This window comes from Saccopteryx bilineata, chromosome 6, assembly GCF_036850765.1.
Source record: "Saccopteryx bilineata isolate mSacBil1 chromosome 6, mSacBil1_pri_phased_curated, whole genome shotgun sequence".
In the NCBI taxonomy this organism is placed as follows: domain Eukaryota; kingdom Metazoa; phylum Chordata; class Mammalia; order Chiroptera; family Emballonuridae; genus Saccopteryx; species Saccopteryx bilineata.
This window is the reverse complement of record NC_089495.1, coordinates 206,172,199-206,192,605: the sequence shown is the minus strand read 5'-3', so window position 1 is coordinate 206,192,605 and position 20,407 is coordinate 206,172,199. Positions and strand designations below refer to the sequence as shown.

The following is a 20,407-nucleotide window of genomic DNA, read 5'->3' as shown; positions in this document are numbered from 1 at the left end:
GGAGTCACAGCAGGGATGGGGCTGCAGGAGAAGGCGGGGCTGCAGGAGAAGGCAAAGTCATAGTGGGGATGGAGCTGCAGGAGAAGGTGGAGTCACAGCAGGGATGGGGCTGCAGGAGAAGGTGGAGTCACAGTGGGGGTGGAGCTGCAGAAGGCAGGGCTGCAGGAGAAAGTCGGGCTGCAGGAGAAGGCGGAGTCATAGTGGGGATGGGGCTGCAGGAGAAGACGGGGTTGCAGGAGAAGGCGGAGTCAGCAGGGGCGGGGCTGCAGGAGAAGACAGAGTCACAGTGGGGATGGGGCTGCAGGAGAAGGTGGAGTCACAGCAGGGGTGGGGCTGCAGGAGAAGGCGGAGTCACAAGGGATGGGGCTGCAGGAGAAAGCGGAGTCAGCAGGGGCGGGGCTGCAGGAGAAGGCGGAGTCACAGCAGGGGTGGGGTGGGGTGGGGCTGCAGGAGAAGGCAGGGCCAGACCATCTGGAGCTACCACAAGCCAGGATCCTGTCCTGTGGGCAGCACGGAGTTACAGAAGGGCCTTAAAAGATCCAAGGGATACAGTCAGATTTTTGCATTTTAGAAAGCCCCTGGGTGGGGCAGGATGGGGGGCCTTTGTGGAGTACAGCTAAGAAGGAACAAGACAGAGGCAGGAGGTAGATGAATTAGGTTATCAAAAACTCCCAGGTGAGCCCTGGCCGGTTGGCTCAGCGGTAGAGCGTCGGCCTAGCGTGTGGAGGACCCGGGTTCGATTCCCGGCCAGGGCACACAGGAGAAGCGCCCATTTGCTTCTCCACCCCTCCGCCGCGCTTTCCTCTCTGTCTCTCTCTTCCCCTCCCGCAGCCAAGGCTCCATTGGAGCAAAGATGGCCCGGGCGCTGGGGATGGCTCTGTGGCCTCTGCCCCAGGCGCTAGAGTGGCTCTGGTCGCAACATGGCGACGCCCAGGATGGGCAGAGCATCGCCCCCTGGTGGGCAGAGCATCGCCCCTGGTGGGCGTGCCGGGTGGATCCCGGTCGGGCGCATGCGGGAGTCTGTCTGACTGTCTCTCCCTGTTTCCAGCTTCAGAAAAATGAAAAAAACACACAAAAAAACAACAACAAAAAAAACTCCCAGGTGAGAAATTAGAAGGGCCCAGGTCAGGGCAGCAGCGGGAGCCATGAAGAGGGCCTGACACTTCCTTCAAATTCATCAGAGGCCCCGGTTAAGTCAAGATCAGGTAAAAGCTCTTGGTCCTGGTGTTCAGGGCTCTCTCATCGAGACCCTTTCCCGCCTGCTCTCAGCTGCCTGCAGACCCCCCAGGAAAATCCTGTCCTTTGCTCCAAAATCCCTGCACAGGCTATCTGCCCGTCCTGCAGCACCTCCCGTGCCTTGTCCCCATGCATGCACAGGTCACATGCTGGGGCTGCTCCCATCACTTACTTTCTTGACCACTTAGCATGCCATGCCTTGGGTTGAAACACCACCCTCTGGGGGATTTCATAAAAACAAACAAACAAACAAAAAAACCAGCAACGTAGTCAAAACACAACTGTTAAGTCACACAATGGTCTCAACGGGCACATGAGATAAACCAAGGGGTTGGATTAGGTCTCAGAGCTGCTTCTGGATCCGACATCCTCCGGTCCTGTAATTCTGGGGCTGTTAATGAAGCGATGGACCTCTGGCTGATACCTTCCTCCCTTCGATTACTGGGGGTGCTGGGTGTCAGTTTCCACCGTGGTAAAACTGGCACGCCCCACTCTCTTCAAAGAGACATGATGGCCTCTGACTCAATCAGCAAGTCATGGGGGAGAAAGCCAGGTACTTGGGTTAATCTAATAGCCGAACTAAGTGAAAGGCCCTGTTTATACTATAAATTATCTTCCCCCCCCCAAAGCATTAATCATCAATAAAAAAAGAAAGCTACCCTAAAACCCATCCAAGGGAACGGAACATTCTGTGTCTGATGACTCAGGCCTTTGACAGCTATGGAGAGCAGAGCATCGCTACCAAGGGAACAGAACTCGGTGGTGGTGGTGGTGGGGGGAGGTCTGCTCTCTGCCAAGACAGCACCAGAATGCAGAATATTCCACCCAGCAGACAGCAGGGTGCCTGGTGCCCCTTAGAATGCTGATGTGGAGAGCAGTGGGGAGAGGGGAGTCCGGCTGGCTGGGGAGCCTCCCAACCAGCCCCACCCTGGATCTCAGAGGGTTAGTTCCACAAGGGTTATTCCGTAAACCCGCTGGCTTCACACCGTGTTCCTCTGCACCGTCTGCGAAACCCACCACTTTTCTTCCTGGACTGAGGAAGGGGCGCCATTGGTGGCATTTCTCCAGCTTGCTTCCTGTCTCCTGCCTCAGAGCTGTCCTCGGAGCTAGAACCACAGAGGAGAGCCAGCGCATGCCTCCCCCTCACCGTGGCAACCCCGGCACAACGGCAAGGCAGACTCCACAACTGCTGCAAATGCTGTCTGGCTTCCCAGGGCAACCAGACGGGACTGAGGGCTGCTACCCAGGAAGTGCCCGGCGGCCCGACTCGGATTCCGGGGCTTGGAGGGCATCGAGGCCCGTGGTCCGGAAGCCGCCCGGAGAACCAGCCTCGGGGGCTGCGAAGAGGGGTGGGCTCAGGCCTCTGTCTCTGCTGCACCGGAAGAGGCTCCTCTGGTGTGTGCCCTACATGTGGACGGTCCGAAGTAGGACTGCGTTTTTCAAAGGGTGTTGCAGGTTAGAGACCGGTGTAATATGTATTTCCCACAATGAGACACTACTTCACATCCACGAGGATGGCCACAGTGAGAAGACGGGCAAGAACAGGTGAGAACGGGAAGAAGCAGGAACCTTCCTGCATCGCCTGCGGGCATGCAAAGTGGTGCAGCTGCCGTGCCAGGCGGGCTGGCAGCTCCCCAAAAGTTAACCACGGAGTTACCACACAATCCCGCAATTCTACTGCTCTCCACCCCCGGGCACAGGAGACGGGGGTCCGAACAAACACTCACACAGGCGGCACCACTCACGAGAGCCGACAGGAGGAAGCCACCCAAAGGCCCGTCGGCGGTGTCGGCGGATTGATGGAGGGATGAACAAACGTGGCTGACGCGTCACACGGAATATTGTCGAGTCATGAAAAGTAAAGAGAGCCGGATACGCACTGCCACGGGCCCAAGCCTCGATGACGCTGTGCTAAAAGGACAGAAGCCGAACACAGAGACCACACACTGTCTGACTCCGTTTATGTGGAGTACCCAGACTAGGTGAACCCACAGAGACCAAGGGCAGGTGAGCGGTTGCCAAGGGCTGGGGGGAGAAGAAACAGGAAATGGCTTCATGGGTATGCAGTATGGTTTTGTTTTTTGGATTGATATAAACGTTTTCAAGTTAGATACAACTTTGTGAACATACTAAAAACCCTTGAATTGAACATTTTGAAAGGGTGAATTTTATGGTATGGGCGTTACATCTCAATAAAAAATATTTTTTAAAAGCTATATAATATATGCTTTTTTGTTTGTTTGTTTTTAAGTGAGAGTAAGAGAGGTAGAGAGACAGACTCCTGCATGTGCCCTGACCAAGATCCATCCAGCAACTCCTGTCTGGGGCCATTGCTCTGCCCATCTGGGGCCATGTTCACAACCGAACTATTTTTAGTGCCTGAGGTAGAGGGAGCCATTCTCAGTGCCCAGGGCCGATGTGCTCCAATCAATCAAGCCATGGCTATGGGAGAAGAAAAGATAGAGAGAGAGAGAGAGAGAGAGAGAGAGAGAGAGAGAAGGGAAGGGGTGAGAAGAAGATGGTCACTTTTCCTGTGTACCCTGACCAGGAATCGAACCCAGGAGTTCCATCCACATGCCAGGCTGACACTCCACCACTGAGCTAACTGGCCATTAGAATATACATTCTAAATGAGCAGCTGCAAAGGGACAGGCACGGTCCAGGGAGGGGAAGGAAATTGCCCAGGATGGCCCAGCAGGTTGCGGCAGGACAGGAACCGAAACCAGCCCCCCTCGTGTTCCTGACTTCAGGCACGTCCCCGGGGCTCCCGACTGTGGGTCGGCCTGGAGGAGACAGGTGACACAGACTGATCCTCCTGAAGGCTTTGCAGATGCACACCCCGTCGGACTCCCGCCTGTTCCCCGTGGAGGGAGGCCAGGGAGAGACTGTTTTGTCTGACGCACGGGAAACCCGAAGCTGCAGAGGTGGCAGGATCACTCAAGGTCACACCTTGGGACTTCCAGGGCCTGAGCACCTGCACTTCTACTGCATGCTGAAGGTCTCGTGACACAGGAGATCTATCTGAGTCATGTGGTAGTCATCCGTTTGATGCATAAAAGTGGAAACATCTATCTTCCTAAGAGACTCTCGGAGCACGGTGGGGTGAGGGGGTCCCACCCCTACCCCCTGTCCTCCTCAGGCCTCCATCGAAGCAGACACCACCGAAACGGGGGGTCAGCAAGGAGGACTGTTAGAAGAGGCCTCCCTCCCGTGTCTTCTCCCTGACCAGCGTGTCTCTCCCTGTTCCTCCAAGAACCAGCCCTGTGGGCAAAGCACAGGCCCTCGGGGTGAGGACCACTGTTCCAGGCTCTTCCCACAGCTGCCGCAAGCCAGTCTCCAGCCCAAGTACCGTGCCAGCCCATCGCCGAGAGACCCTCAGCTCCCCGAGTCACGTCACATGGTCCCTCTCGGCGACCTTGGGCCTTAACCTTGTGCAGTCTCAGCTGCCTCGTGTTTTCAACGGGAATCAGCCTCCTGACCCCGCCCGTCTCTCTAGGATCCAGCCAAGGCCGTGCAGGGAGGGATGGGTGATGTACTGGGACAACTGGAAGGCTGAGCATGTCGTGCTACGACCTCCCCCTCTCGAAGGGAGCTCTCTTTTCTCTTCTTTAGAGATGGTCTTTGCTGTACTCCCTCAGGCCCAGGGGTAAATTCCCGGCACCTTCTGCCCGGCCGCCTGCCCGCCGTGGGGGGCCCTCCAGGGCAGTGTCTGGCGGGCCCCCCCTATGGGGAGAGGCAGCAAGGGGACACCGGTTTCCATCCGTCCACCGCCCCGCCGGCCGAGCGCTGGGGCCGCCCCTCCACAGACAGCCGCGGGGGAGGTGTGGAGCACTGAGGGACCGCGGGCCAGCCCCGGCTCGATGGCTGCTTGGCAAGTGGCTCGTGGCAGATGGAGGCCCTTCAGTGACCTTGGCGGCAGCATATGCTTCCCTGGGCTTCCCAGCTGATAGAGCTGTCCGTCACGCCTCAGCCTGGCGCCTGCTCCTGGGAGCCCAGCTCTCAGGCACCACAGGGAGTGTGGAGAGGACGGGGTCTCCCCCTCTACGGAGCCTCCCTGGTTTCCAGATCTCTGTCCCGGTTCTCAGGATCTTTCAGTCGGTGCCCTCCCTGCTTTGGTCCCAACTACCAACAAAGGCTAACGCAGTCTCAGAAATCTAGAATGGCCTGACCAGGCGGTGGTGCAGTGGACAGAGCATCAGCCTGGGACTCTGAGGACCCAGGTTTGAAACCCCGAGGTCACCAGCTTGAGCGCAGGGTCGCTGGCTTGAGCATGAGACCACAGACATGACCCCGTGGTCACTGGCTTGAGTACAAAGGTCACTGGCTTGAGCCCAAAGGTCACTGGCTTGAAGCCCAGGGTCGCTGGCTTGAAGCCCAAGGTCGCTGGCTTGAAGCCCAAAGTCGTTGGCTTGAGCAAGTGGTCACTCAGTCTGCTGTGCCCCCCCCCTCCGGTCAAGGCACATATCAGAAAGCAATCAATGAACAACTAAGGAGCTGCAACTGAGTTGATGCTTCTCATCTCTCTCCCTTCCTGTCTGTCTGTCCCCATCATTTTACAGGGGAACCTGAAACCCAGACAGGGCATGCGGTTTGTCTGAGGTCGTCCGGCAAGTGGAGTCAGAGCAGAGCCTGGGCTGGCAGCTGGCCTCGTGTCTCCAATACGGCAGCTTCTGCACCATGGCGCCCGCCCCACGCCGGCACCTGAATCCAGGCGGAAGGAAGGTCAGCAACAGAAGAAGAAAGGGTAGTAGCTTCATGAGGAAGAGCTCGCGGGAGGAAAGCCCACGGGGGAAGACGGGAGAAGGCTCGCCAACTTGGACGGCAGCTCCCGAACGACCGCGTAGCCAGACGTGCGTTCAATCCACGGCTCGGGAAGAAGGGGGCGCCACAGGCTGGCCGTACAGGCGAGCGGCAGCAATGACGGGGCTGGGATTGGACTCTGAGCTTCCCAGCCACCAGGGCAAGAAGAGAATTAACTAATGCCCAGTCTTCCCGTTCTCGTGGCTTAGGGAGAGCGAGAAGCAGACCAACTCTTCAGGTAAGATGAAGCGTCCCCCCTCCGGAAGGGAACGCTAGGAGAAATACTTTCGCACGGGATTATTCTCTGGGCTGCCGACTGGGGACCCGCACGGAGGGTCTTAAGACAGAGGAGAGATGTCCTCAGAGCTCACCCAGCTCGCCCTGTGCGGGCTGTGCTTTGCTGAAGAGAGGGCGGAGGACCCGTGGAACACGAGGAGCAAAGGGGACGTGCCGATGTCTCTGACCTGCCTGGAACCTCTTTCCGCGGAGACAGCTCCTGACTCAGTCCGAAAGCGGAGAGCTCCTCCCGTCTTCACCGGGATCCAAACCAGGGAGCCCCATCGAGCTCTCTCCTTCACAGCCTGTCATTCATGTCCTCTGTCCCATTCATCTCTGCCTTGCCTTCTCTCTCCCTCCCTCTCCCTCTCCTGGCATCGCGGGACAATCTAGTCCAGGTGCTGCGTTTTCCAAGCGGAAAACGAGAGCCCTCGCCAAAGGCCAGGCGGTGTGAGCTCCAGGCGCAGGGACACGAGGCTGAACGCCAGCTGACGGCCGTCCCACCAGCCGCTCTGCCGGAAGCCGTGTCCCGTCTGTCTGCCTGGAGCTCCTGAGGGCTCCGCGTGGAGATGCTGCCCCGCTCAGCCCGCCGCGTCTGGGGGAGCCCAGGAGCCCCGGCGGACCCCGCGTCAAGGTCCCTCACCTCTCCTGCTGGACCTCTGCCTTCTCCAGCTGCCGCTTCCCTGACACCCCAAGCAGCTGAGCCCTTGTCGGCTGCTCTGCAGGAAGCATCTCCCATGTCACGTTGAATTCAGGGGCCTCCGCTAAGATGCAGGGCCTTCGACGGGGACCCACGCGGCTCCCGCTTGCTGGACGAGGGTGGGTAACGAAGGACCCCTCTCCTGAGAAGTCTCCCCTCTCTGGAGAAGCTGCCCCACGCCTTTTTTTTTTGTATTTTTCTGAAGCTAGAAACCGGGAGAGACAGTCAGACAGACTTCCACATGCGCCTGACCGGGATCCACCCGGCACACCCACCAGGGGGCGTCGCTCTGCTGCGACCAGAGCCACTCTAGCGCCTGGGGCAGAGGCCAAGGAGCCATCCCCAGCGCCCGGGCCATCTTTGCTCCAATGGAGCCTTGGCTGCGGGAGGGGAAGAGAGAGACAGAGAGGAAGGGGGGGGGTGGAGAAGCAGATGGGCGCCTCTCCTGTGTGCCCTGGCCGGGAATTGAACCCGGGACTTCTGCACGCCAGGCCAACGCTCTACCACTGAGCCAACAGGCCAGGGCCCCCATGCCTTTAATGTAGCTCAAGTGGACATTTAGGAAGATCCTGGAAATATCTGTGTCCTATTTAAAAAAAAAAAAAGCCCTTTGTTGCTGAGAGGCCAAGTCACCTCACAGAAAAAAAATCATGGCTTTGGGCTCCACGAGGCCTGGATTTGAATTCCAAACTCCACCACCCACTCTCTGTCTGACAGTGGGAACGCCACTGGGCTCCTCCGAGCCTCAGCGTCGTCTGTGAGACGCGGTGATTCACACGTGTGCGTGAGCACGTGGTATGATTAGCAACAGCCCCTGAGAACTTCCTGGCAAGGACCTGGCACGGGGAAAGGCTCTCTATGAACAGTTGTGGTTATTTATTCACCTAAATAGAGTCTTATAATTAATGTTCTTTGCATACATTGTACTATATATGACCTCCTTATCCCACTCCAAAATCTAAAATAGTATAGTTTATATCTCAAGCAGTCTAAAATAGTATAGTTTATATCTCAAGGGTCCTTGACTAGAGAATCATTTATACCTACTTAGGTCTACAGGCACACACACACACACACACACACACACACAAATCACAAACCATTCATTGTATGCTGCACAGCGGAATTTTAGGACATTGGCACTTTGATCTAACACAGCATCTTAAAATGAAGGTGTTCAAAGTATGAACCCCTGATTTAAATGTGATGTCACTCAGCACCTCCCTGCTCCCTTCCTGGTCCAAGCCACCATCTCTTTCCTGGGTGATGCAACAGTACTATCCCTGTAGCCTCTACACCGTAACCAGGGGGGCCCTTTAAGAATAAGAATCAGATTATGTCACTCTGCTCAAAACCTTTTGCAACGGCCCCAACTTGTTCTCATGGTTAAGGGGGAGAGCCAAAGCGGGTGGACTGGAACAGAAACCTATGTCCTTACTTTGGCTAACTTAGTCAAGCCCTGCATCCGGCCCCCGCCTCCTACCCTCTGTCTCTGCCTTCCCTACCACCACCACCACTCCCCGCCACTCATTCTGCTCTGGCCAATCTGTCTGCTCACATGTACCCACTCGGGGCCTTTGCACATGCTGTTCCCTCTGCCCAGTGTACTCTCTCTCTCCTATCGGGTCTTGGCTCCAATGTCACCTTCTCAGTGAGCCTTCCTGGACCACTTTATTTAATTATAACCCTCATGCCTGACCAGGCAGTGGCACAGTGGATAGAGCGTCAGCCTGGGACGCAGACGACCCAGGTTTGAAACCCCAAGGTCGCCAGCTTGAGCATAGGATCATAGACATGACCCCATGGTTGCTGGCTTGAACCCAAAGGTTGCTGCCTTGAAGTCCAAGGTCACTGGCTTGAGCCCAAGGTCACTGGCTTGAGCAAGGGGGTCACTGGCTCAGCTGGAGGCCCCTGGTTAAGGCACATATGAGAAAGCAATCAATGAACAACAAAGGGGCCACAATGAAGAATTGATGCTTCTCATCTCTCTCCCACCCTGTCTTGTCTGCCCCTGACTGTCTCTCTTTTGCTAAAAAATAAAAATAAAAAATACAACCCTCATGGCCCCAGCACTTCCTCTCTCTCTTCCCGTTTTATTTCCTCCACCGCCCTTAGCAATGGCTAATGGTTTTATTTTGCTTATTATCTCTAGAATATAAGCTCCAGAAAGGTGAACACCTGTGCCTATTGTGTTCTTTATTTAACCCCCAGCGCCCAGACCAGTGCCTGGTGCACCACAGGGCTTCAGTAAGTATTTTCTGAATAAGCACGTACGTCTGCACTCGGTGTCACCGCCACCTGAGTACGGGCAAACTTCTTAATAAACCAGAAGGGGGCAAAAAAACAAAAAAGCTCTGTGGCACTCTGTTCGTATTATTGTAGTCTTTTTTCACATATGGCATCCTGTTTAAATTTATTTTTTAATTTTTACTTATTGATTTTAGTGAGAGAGAAAGGGAGAGGAAAAGAGGGAGAGAGGGAAGAGGGAGAGACAGGAACATCAACAGGCTCCCGTCTGTGCCCTGAGCGGAGATGGAACCAGCCCCCGCTGCGCTTGGGGAGGGTGCTCTACGCAACGGAGCTGCCCGGCCAGGGCGTGGCGTCCTGTTCCGGTGGGCTTGTCTCTCCTCCTAGATGATGCGCCCGAAGGGCCGCAGTCACCTCCCAATCGTCAGTAGCTTATTAGCTGCACTTGGGGGGAAAGCAGGGGGCAGCATAGTTTTCAAGCTACCAGACGAGTCAGCATCTTACCAAGGCGCCGTCTGGTACATTCCACATTTATTTCCTCATGTCCCTCTTGTGTCCCTCCCCACAGGCTAGATAGAGGACATTCTCTCCATTTTACCACCCCAGCCCCTGAGGAACCCTGGGGCACAGAAGAGACCAGAGACCTAGCACCAGGGCGCGGGACAAACGGGTGGCCCCCGCTGAAGAGCGGAGCTCAGAAGCGGTGCCCACTGTGCCATCCCAACGGCATCTCTGCGCTCAGAAAACCCGGTGGCTTCTGCCCACAACCCCGAGTGCCCACGGCAGCCCCGGAAACAGAAGGAAGCAGCACGGCTGATCCTCCTGATGTGCGGGTTCACCTGCTCCCTCAAGCTCATCTGTGACCCTCAGCTCACACCCCCAGTTCTTGCACGGGCACTGGGCCCTGCGCCGGGCAGGGAAAACATCCAGGCCGCGCCATGCCTGTGTTTTCCACGGCGGCGGGACAAGGCCACCTTCTCAACCCTTCGGCAAGCTTCGTTTTTGTTATAATATTTTCTTGAGACCTGCCTATTCATGCCATGTTTGGAGGAACACGTCTGTGCTCTTCGTGGCGTCTGCTGTGTGAAGCGGTCCCCAAGCGCAAGAAGCCCGTGGCGCACCCGGCAGAGAAAGTGCGTGTGTCCGATCGCTCCACGCAGGTGTGAGTGACGGCGCTGTGGGCCCGAGTTCGATGGGGACGCATCACTCTAAGGAAGGGCGTCTTGAAACCGATACGCACATGAAACAGAGTTATCTATTGATCCACTGGTGAGCCCTCTGTGACCACAGACTCGGAGGAAGCTGGCCCTGCATTCTCCATCGAGAGCAATGCTTCCATGCTCACTAATTTGGTGTTTGCTTCAGCTTTGCAGAAGCTAACTATGGCCAACAATGAGAATCGACTGTCCTCGGCACACCAACCCCGGACACAGATTTGCACACACACAGTCACACGCATCTTGGGCTCTCCGCTCCGTGTCCTGAACACTGCCATTAGCACCAGCACCAGCAGGCCCCACCGAGGGGCGCGAGGACCACGAACCCTGTAAGAGCTGACGGGACGGCCAGACGCCCCTGCGTTCAGTTCAGCTGGGAGGCATGTGCCTTCAGCTCAGTCACACTCAGGGCCGATTCCTATCCACACGTGCGTGAGGCTCATCGCTGTCATAACCACAAAGCAAGGCCAAGCCGCCAAGGACGGCGGCGTCTAGCACACAGCAACCCGCAAGCCGCAGCTGGGAACCGGGTTCTGGCAGGCAGCGGACGGAACCTTCCAAGGCTATGTATTTGCCCTGGGGCTTGTATGTGGGTCCAGGAGAACCAAGCTCAGGGCCTCTTCCTCCTCAGCAGACTGACAGTCCTGCCCTCGCAGGCCTGGGCCTCCCCTTGTGCCCAGCGCCGGCTCCAGCAGGACGTGCAGACCAGGAATCCAGGAACCAGAGGGTCACAGCCAGGAGGGGCAGGCGACTCCAGAGGTCCCGAACCGGCTGGCAGCCCATCGGCCCTGGAGTGCCTGTGGACGGCTTTCCTGTGGCCTGCGTGTATACACCTTTCCATTGCCGTCAACGTTTATACGCTGAGAGATTTCATACCGGAGTAAGTCCGGATTTCTAGCTTGTCCAAACAGCCCCAAGGACCTGCAGCTCCTGTCTGCCGCTCCCGCACAGCGAGGACAGGCTGAGGCCGAGAGGTGGCTCCCCCGGGCTGACGCTGTACCCGGGTACCTGCTCTGACCCCTGGGTGGCTGGGCAGCTGCCTGGCCTTGGAGTCTGGAATCTCTTATCTATAGCAGACAAACCCATTTTACAGGTGGAGGGTCGGAGGTCGGGGCTGGGTGGGGCACCAGGTAAGTCAGTCAGCAGCAGAACTGGGACTCCAGCCCGAGGCTGGCAGCTCTGACTTCGGGGTGCTGGGACGCACCAGGTCGCTGGGAGCACAGAACGGGGGACTTGGGCTGGGTAGGGGCCCATCTGGGTCAGAGAGGGATGGCACAGAGGACCAGCTCCGGCGGCGGTCAGCAGACTGCACTCTTCCTCTTCCTCCTCCCTCGGGCTGGGGAACGCGGACCGCCCCCACCCTGTAAGATGAACTCCCGCGGGTTCTGATGACACGGCGCTCTCAGGTGTCCCTGCTGCCTGCCTCTCCGTCTGCACGGCACGGACTCATCGTCACAGGGGTGCCTGCAGAGCAGGGTGGGGCTCCGGCCAGGGCAGGGTCCAGCGGGAGACCTAGTTCTAAGCAGACTGACCACGAGCTTCAGCTTCCGCACCTGAGAAACAGGGTCTCCGCGGCGGAGATCTCACCAGCGAAGGCGTGTGCGGAGCCTGGCACCCACGACCCATCCAACACGAGCTCCCTGGGAGTGTTTTACAAACCCAGGCCCAGGGATGAGTGAATAATTCATCCCGAAGGACGCCGTGAACTAAAACGTGCTCCGTGAGCTCTGACCGGCTATATTTTAAATGCTAAGTGTACTTACACGTATGAAAGCTGTTAATATAGACTAAATGGAGCCTTTAAAACAAAACCCTCCAGTTTTGCTAGTCAAAGATAAACAATTATATTGTTGCTTCTTCTAGATTTTTTTTCCCTAGGCACAGGAAAAAACAACAACACTTCTTTTTGGGGAGAGGGGAGTGTTAGTTCCACACAGTTATAACCATGATATCCATGCACCTTTGTGTCTTTAAAAAAAAAAATTTAACATAGCTTTAGAATTGCCCATAATAAAGCGAATGCTTTCTAACAAGTATTTTATGGACTGCATCACAGTTCACTTCACGGGTCCCTCCTAGTTAACATTCCTCCTCTGGTGAACACTTAGACGTTCTCTGTCACTAAAGGGATGCTCTCCAAGATCTATTCGTACACAGTGACGTTTCTGTATTTCAGATTACTTCCTCGGGATGGATCCCCAGTAAATACATCAAGTCACAGAGTACGGAGACGCTGCCTAAATGTTCTCAGGGCCCAGCTGCCCGGCGACGCGCCCCCCTCCATCCCAGAACACACGCGCACACGTAGGCTGGGCCTCCACCAGGCACCACCGCCCCACAGCCTGGCCTCCTAAAAGGCCACGGGGTCAAGCTCCAACACGAGGATGATGCAAGGTGATCTTTCTGGGTCCCTCCAGCCTCGTGGCTAAGGGGGGAAACCGAGGCTGGCTGGAGAGACCTGGCTCAAAAGTGGCCCAGCTCCAAGATGCAAAGTAAGTGTCCCCAAAGCTCCCCCCCCCCCACATTACAGCTCTTGTCTGTGTGGCGGCTGTGGCAGGGCCACGTCAGTCAATGTTCACCAAGTGTCTGCCGTGCAGGGTCCTTCCCTAATTGTCCCGTAACTGAAGCGCAGTTGGGGCGGGGGCGGGGGCGGGCTGAGGAGGGGCGTGTCACCGCACAGGCGCAGAGCGCAGCAGGCGCGGCCCGGGCAGGGTTCTGGAGGATGGGTGCAGAGCTGTCTGTGGGGAGTACCCCAGATTCCAGGCAGGCGGCAGGGGTTCACACTGCGCAGGCAGAAGGGGAGAAGGAGGACCAGCGGCTGGGTGTCCGAAGACCAGATAGGGGGGAGCAGGGGAGAGTTGGGCAGAAGGCTGAGTGCCATCCTTCTGGGCAGAGGGATGGCAAGGTCAGATTGCCTTGTGGAAGATACCCCGGTACCAGCTCTGCTGAGAACGGCTGCGATGGGTGGAGCGGCACCGGGAGAGCTGACATGGGAGTGGAGGAGAGGAAGGGAGAGACGCAGGCCCGGACTGAAGGGAAAGTTAGGAGTCGGCTCTTCAGGGCCCACAGAGTTGGGTGGTGGGCAGCGTGGGACAGGGCAGCGTCGTGATGAGGCCCAGGCCTCTGAATAGGTTGGGGGTCACCCTCAATAATGGAACCCCATTTTTCTTCCAGGGTGGCCACAGAGCCAGCTTAAAACATGCAAATGCCCAGGGTGACAGGAGCCTCTCTGGCCCGTGCACTGTAACCAGCGACACCAGGGCTGAGGATTGGGCCTGTTGTCCCTTAGCCCGTCGGGGGCCAACACAGAAGTGGGCCTCGCGCCTTCCGTGGCTCAGCGTCTTCCCAGGTGCCAGGCCAGGGCTGGGCTGAGGATCAGGGCCTAGCAAACACCTGCTGGAGGAAGTCAGGCAGCCGCCTGGGACGCCTGGGAGTCCCAGGAACCCCCCACTCCCACCCCGCACACCGCAGGGTGCAGGACACGGGGCACGAGAGAACTCCACCGTCCTCCTCTTCTGGGACACAGCAGACGGAGCACCGTCGTGGGAGCCACCACACTCGGCTCTGCCCGACTCACAGGCCAAAGGGCACACGCTCCTGTTCTCAGCGTCCCCATTTATAAACTGGAAACACACACACCCCCTCCCCCACTACCCAGAGCTGTTGTGACAACATGACGTCCGCCCTCCTGGCTAGCTTTGTCCCCGTCACACAGCCTTCCCAGCCTTCTTCACCGTGCTCACCCTGGGGACTTGCCGTGCTTGTACCTGTGCGCCCAGAAGGCCCTGCCAAGCTGCTTCTACCTTCTACTCATCTTCCAAAGCCCAGTTCAGGCGTGGACGCCATGCCCTGCTTCCCGGGCTACGGAGTTCCCGGCTCCCTCCCCAGTGTCATACCCCCCCGTCCCCCCCTGTCCCCCCACTTCTCTCACCAAGAGGACACGGGCTGTTTACACACACGTCTACCTGGGGACCCCACTCTTCCATCTTTTGAGGGTTTCTAAGCCCCCACGCACACAGATAGTGTGAGTTGTGCGGGGCTCTGGCAGGAGAGGGGGAGAGGCCCTCAGTCAGGCCCACACACACAGCCCAGGGCAGAGAGGGAGAGGGCCCCCAGCCCAGCCCCAGCCTACACAGCCACACCGACCCAGCGGGGGCCTCACCGGACCTTCTCTAAGGAACGCACGGCTCCCCTCTGCCTCCCGAAGGCCCTTTGAGGGCACTGGATGGTGCCCGAAGTTGGGGTGGTCAGCTAGAGGGATCTGCTCCGGCCTCTCTCCCATGGGAAGGCCCTGTGCTGTGCCCCTCTGATGGGCAAGTGACCTGCCTCACCAAGGAACACAAGCATAGAAGAACGCAAGGTACCCGGCCCTGGGCCTGCTCCCTTCGGAGGTCGGAGGTCTGCATGAGCTCTGACGCCACCCTGCACGGGGGTCTCAGGGCTCCCTCTCCGCAAAGCGAAGCTGTTGAGACAGCAACCTTTTTTTTTTTTTTTTTCTGAAGCTGGAAACGGGGAGAGATAGTCAGACTCCTGCATGCGCCCGACCGGGATCCACCCGGCACGCCCACCAGGGGCGAAGCTCTGCCCACCAGGGGGCAATGCTCTGCCTCTTCGGTGCATTGCTCTGCTGATACCAGAGCCACTGTAGCACCTGGGGCAGATGCCAAGGAGCCATCCCCAGCGCCTGGGCCATCTTTGCTCCAATGGAGCCTTGGCTGCGGGAGGGGAAGAGAGAGACAGAGAGGAAGGAGGGGGTGGTGGAGAAGCAAATGGGCGCTTCTCCTATGTGCCCTGGCTGGGAATCGAACCCGGGTCCCCCGCACGCCAGGCCGACGCTCTACCGCTGAGCCAACCAGCCAGGGCCGAGACAGCAACCTTTAAGCACCTACAGGGGCTGTCTTCCCGGGATCGTAGACGCAAGTGGGGGGAAAGACCTGAATTCAGAAGCAGGAAGCCAGTCTGTCTCTCTGTGTCTCCCTGTCCCATACTCACACCTTCCCATGAGCTCACACATAGACACACTTGAGTCTGACACTCCCGCAGGGCCCTCAATGGCAAGACACAGGCTGGGAGAAAATATTTGCAAAATATAGACTGGGCAAAGAACGTATGTCCAGGATGTATAAAGAACTTGGTGATAATAAGACGACCAACCACCACATGGTTCAAGATTTAAAAGTGGGCAAAATCTTTAGACAGATGCGTCGCTAAGATGATAGACGGATAACGCGCACGCAGAAGATGCTCAGTGTAGTTCCTCATTGAAAGCCGCAAACGGGAGCCCCAAGGGGAGGCGACTCCGCCCCAGTGAGAACGGTCTGTGACTGAACCGAGCGCCCGGTGGGGATGTGGAGGGACAGGCGCGCTCACGCACTGATGGCGGGAACGCAGGACGGCACAGCTCCTCGGGAAACTCTTGTGCAGTTTCTTAAAAAGTTAAGTATCTCTTTAGCGAATAATTCAGCCATGCCACGCCTAGGTGTTTACCCGTGTACCCGAGAGGATGGGGCAGTACACGCCCACACAAATGCTTCCCGCAGTTTTACTTCTAAAAGAAAGAAAGAAAGAAACAAATAAACAAGTGGGAAAAAACCAAATGTCCGACAAGCGAAGAGATAAACAAATCACGGCTGATCCTTCCGTGTAATGGAATACCGCGTGGCCATAAAAAGGAATGAACTATTGATGCAACACAGCAACGTGAATCTCAAAATAATTACCCCAAGTCAAAGACGCCAGAGCTCCCCCCAAAAAAGAGTGCATATGTGCATACTGTATGATTCTAGTTATTCAAAATTCTATTGATAGGTCAGTGGTTGCCTGAGGATGAAGGGGGTGGGGAGGGAGAAGGAGAGGGGCGGGCACCAGAGGGAGGGACTACAGAGGCACAAGGGGAAACTTTTGGGGAGGATGGAGGCGTTTGTCACTAATTGTGGCCATGGCTCTGCGGGTTATACGTAAACACTACGTAGAAACTATAACCAAATCGTACACTTCAAGCACGGGCGGCTTGCTGGGTGTTGACTGCAGCTCAATAAAGCGAGAACAAGGAGGCACAGGAACAGCGGCAAGGGGGACGGGTCTTCCTTAGGAAAGCGGGCCAGGTGCGCACACAGACACACACACGACGTGTACGTGGAGCCTGAAACCACCGCTTGGCCTCCAGGGAGACTCTGAGAGTCTCTCAACCGCTAGGGACACCGAGCCTACTTTTCAGTGGCTCATTTCATTTTTCCGGAGGACTTCCTGTGCGCCTGGGCCCCAGGGACTCGGAGGTAACTCCAACACAGTCCTTGCTTGGCCAGGCGGCTCTTTACACCAGTCATGGTGCAGCCGCCCCCTGAATTCAACCAGAACATTGAGCCGCAGCCCCCAAGCGCCCCAGCCAAGATCTATCCGAGCTCCTCTTGGACCTGATTTTGTTTCTAGCTTTGCCACCTCTTGGGAGAGAGAAAGCCTTCAATTAGCGCACGACTCCAGCAGAAGTCTCTTTTATCTGGGCTATGCAGCAGTCCAAGCCAAACCCCAACTGATTCCTAATAATTGACTGATGAGAGAGCTGAGTCAAGTCTTCACAGACTCAGGAAATTTAGGGCAGGGAAGAATCTGAAACTTTCAAAAGCCCAACCAACATCCATCTGTTGGAAGTTCCACTTCTCCGAATAACATTCCTCAGGCCCCCGTGTGAATACCTCCAGGGAGAGGGGAGCTCACTACCCACAGAAGACGTGCTGGATCTTTGGAAAACCAGAGAGGCGATCAAGTTCTTTCTAAGTGTGAATGGAAGGGTATGGCACTGATTGAGCACCTACTGTGTGCTAAACCCTGTGCAGGAGGCTGTGCCCAGGTGGGATTTCTAATCTAGTTTAATTCTCACGCTGGCTTTGCTTCTAAAGAGCTGCGACTATGATTACGATGCCTGGGGTTACTACCCAGGAGACAAAGGCTCAGAGAAATCACGTGACTCGCCCACGGTCACAGTGTAAGTTCACGGCAGAGACTGAGGTGCCTTCTATTCCTGACCACTCAGGGCAGAGGACCTGGCACCCCCTGGGATTGGAGCCTGGCTTCCTTCACCGGGATGCTGACCTCCGGGATTCCGTAGGATGACAAGCTCCTGCCAGCCCTTACCAAACCTGAGGCTCCTCCTCTCCCAGGGACAGACCCTCAGAGGGAATAGCCCACGGGCTTTCCAAAGGGAAGCCACAAAACAGGGAGTCAGCTCCCATTGTCCTGCAGCTCCTGTCTGGGCCGCAGGTGCCAGCCAGCCCAGCCCAGCCCAGCCTAGACTCTGCAGAGCAGGGAACGGTGGGTGGGGAGTGGCCGGTGCCCTGCACCCCAACAGCACGCTGCGTGGCCTGGCGCCCAAGAGCCCGGGCTCTGCGTGTGATGGAGCGGTGGGAGTCAGGAGACGGATCAGGAGAGGGACCCCGAAAGACAGCATCTGAGCTGGTCCTTGAGACAGACCGGAACACGGGAGACGGCAGTCGTGGTAGGAAGAAAGTTTTAGGCAGAGGGAACTGGGGTGAGTGAAAGTAATTGAGGAGGAAAGGAATGGCCCCTGGAGAGAATACTGCTGGTCTGGGGTAGAATGTGTCCAAGAGCCACTGAGGGACACTTCTGAAGCCACAAAGCTTCCAAATGCCTTTCTCTAGTTGTTATGCAGGCTGCCTCTAAGCAGGCCTGGGGCTGGTAAGCTTGCTCTGAAGAGCCCAGCCAAGGGCCGGGGAGGGAAGAAAGACGCTCACAGGCCTGAGAGGACAGAAAGAAGGAGAGAAAAGAATGAGAAAACAAATGGAGAAGAAGGGAGGGGGCAGAGCCCGCAGGGTCTGGTGTCAGACAGTGGGCCGCGCAGCCACGCGCCATAGCCATGGGACCCCGGAGAAGTTGCATAAATTCCCCGTGACTCCGTTCCTCTTCTAGAATAAAGCTCTCCTCTCTCCTCTGGAGAGGAGGACCGCAGGAGGATGCTCTGAGGTCACACATCCCTCCACTGCTGTGTAATACAGTTGTTCTCATTGACCCAGACAGGAGCCGGGGCTCAGAGGGGCGGAGAGGCCAGGGAGGACCGTGGAGAAGGGACGTCTGCGGTACACAGGCCCTTCCACACGGAGGACCTGAGCAGGTCACCCCTCCCCTGTCAGGCAGGAAAACAACGGATCCCTCTTTCTTTGGTCCATGAGAACAGGGCGTCAGGTCCCAGGCTCACCAGCAGCAGGACTGGAGAGGAGCCAGGCAGGACTCCGAAGCCAGTGCTCACCCCGAACAGCGAGAGCACCTAGGAGGCCCGGGGCTGCTTCAGGGACTCCCCCGATTCTGGCTCTAGGGACCTGAATGTGAAGAAGGTGGCCTTGGTCACAGGCCACAGGCTGTCCCACGGCCTTCACACCAGGTGAGGTCTGGCACGACTCTCTCCCAGTTGAACTCAGTGCCCAAAGTCTGCCACTTCTGAGAGGGAGGACGGGAACGAGGTGGGTGGCACAGACGTAGAAGTAAGTGGTGCCCAGCTGACCTCCCAATGAAGCTTCGGCGAAGATGCAAGGTTCACTGTGCCTCTGTTCCCACCATTTAAAAAGCTCAGGAGAACAGGGGAATGCCCTTTGCTGAGGGGTACCAGCCCGCCTGGTGGGCTCACTGCCCTAGGATTTGTTCGCCTTATACAGTCCCACTCCTTTCCCTTTCCCCAGCCCTTAGATCCTGAGCTAGTTCTTCCTCCTCCTCCAGGAAGTCTTCCTAGATAAGCCCCAGCCTACCGTCATTCTTTCTCCTGGGAACGCCAGTGCCACCCACCACTTGCAACACCTGTGACTGGTCCTACTGGAATTCCAGGTCGTCCGGATTGCAGGACTGTCCAGCCAGCCATTCCTAACGCCATGCCCGATGCAAGAATCCCTTTTAGTATGCCCGGAGCGACGTGAGCAGCCCAGAGATGGGGAGCTAGCCCTCCACACGTACCATTTCACGGTTAGATGGCTTTTCACTTTGGAATGTTCTTCCTGGAACTGAGCTAACATTGGCGTCCTTGGCTGGTCTGGGGCCCGCCAGGGGCATGCGGAAGCCCAGGCTCTCTCCTGTGACCATGCTTTGGGTGTTTGCAGACAATGATCCTTAACCCCTGAAGACGACTCCGTCCCTACAGACAGAGTGGCAGCCTCGTCCAATACAACCGTGTTTGGGGTTCCGACCCCACCACTCCATGGTTCTATAACTCTGGCGGGCTTCTCCTGTCCGACTGGCCCGTTTTTCTTAACTATAAACACCTCCCTACCGCCCCAGGTAGAACTGGGCCTCACTGGTCACGAGCGCTAGTTTTACTACAGTCTTGCGCGTTAATCGCTCACATAGAGGCAACGCGGCTTGGACCAGCGCTCCGATGCGAACGGCCTGAATCCCACCACTGGTTTGAACAAACTCCGCCCCCTCCCGGCGCCGCCCTGTCGTGCCCCCATTCACAAAACGAGGAAAAGGCGGACTGAGTGGGCCTGAGTTGTTCCGCTGCCTCCTCTCGTTCTGCCTGACCCATCTCGTCTGGGCCTTCCTTCTGAGACCCTCCCGCTGTCCAGCTTCATGCTAACGCTGCTACCCTTTCATTGAGCCTCCCTGCCGTGGGCACAGTCCCCACTGCCACCCTCCACGAGAGGCCCTGTGTGCCGGGTGCCTCCTATCCACCCGGCCCACAACCCAAGGGCAGCTGCCGTTCATATTTCTAGGGGCCAGGCCCGGGGCGCCCTCTGCATCTCTACACCCAGGCTAAAGGCCCCCTGAGGGCAGGGACCACACCTCGGTGCCCGGCCCAGAGGAGGCGTTCTGCGCCTATCCGTTGAAAGGATGGATGGCGATATTTCTCTGCATTCCCCCACGGTGGCCAGGATAAAGCCTGACCAGGGTAGGTGTTTGGTGAATATTTGATTAACCGGAGCCACAGAATATA

General features: G+C 57.1%; 1 protein-coding gene across 10 annotated transcripts in view; it reads right to left on the bottom strand.

Annotated features, from left to right (window-relative positions):
- Positions 1-20,407, bottom strand: part of SNPH (syntaphilin) — a 42,586-nt gene that overhangs the window by 14,381 nt on the left and 7,798 nt on the right. The window contains exon 1 of one of the 10 annotated variants that reach the window (XM_066236008.1): positions 1,409-1,454. The exons of 8 other annotated variants lie outside the window; for them this stretch is intronic. Coding sequence is in view for 1 of the 2 variants with exons in the window: in XM_066236001.1 (XP_066092098.1) it covers positions 1,409-1,427 (19 nt within the window). In the remaining variant the exon portion in view is untranslated. Of the gene's footprint in view, positions 1-1,408; positions 1,455-20,407 lie in introns of those variants that run through there. One more of the 10 variants, XM_066236001.1, reaches the window with a different exon arrangement.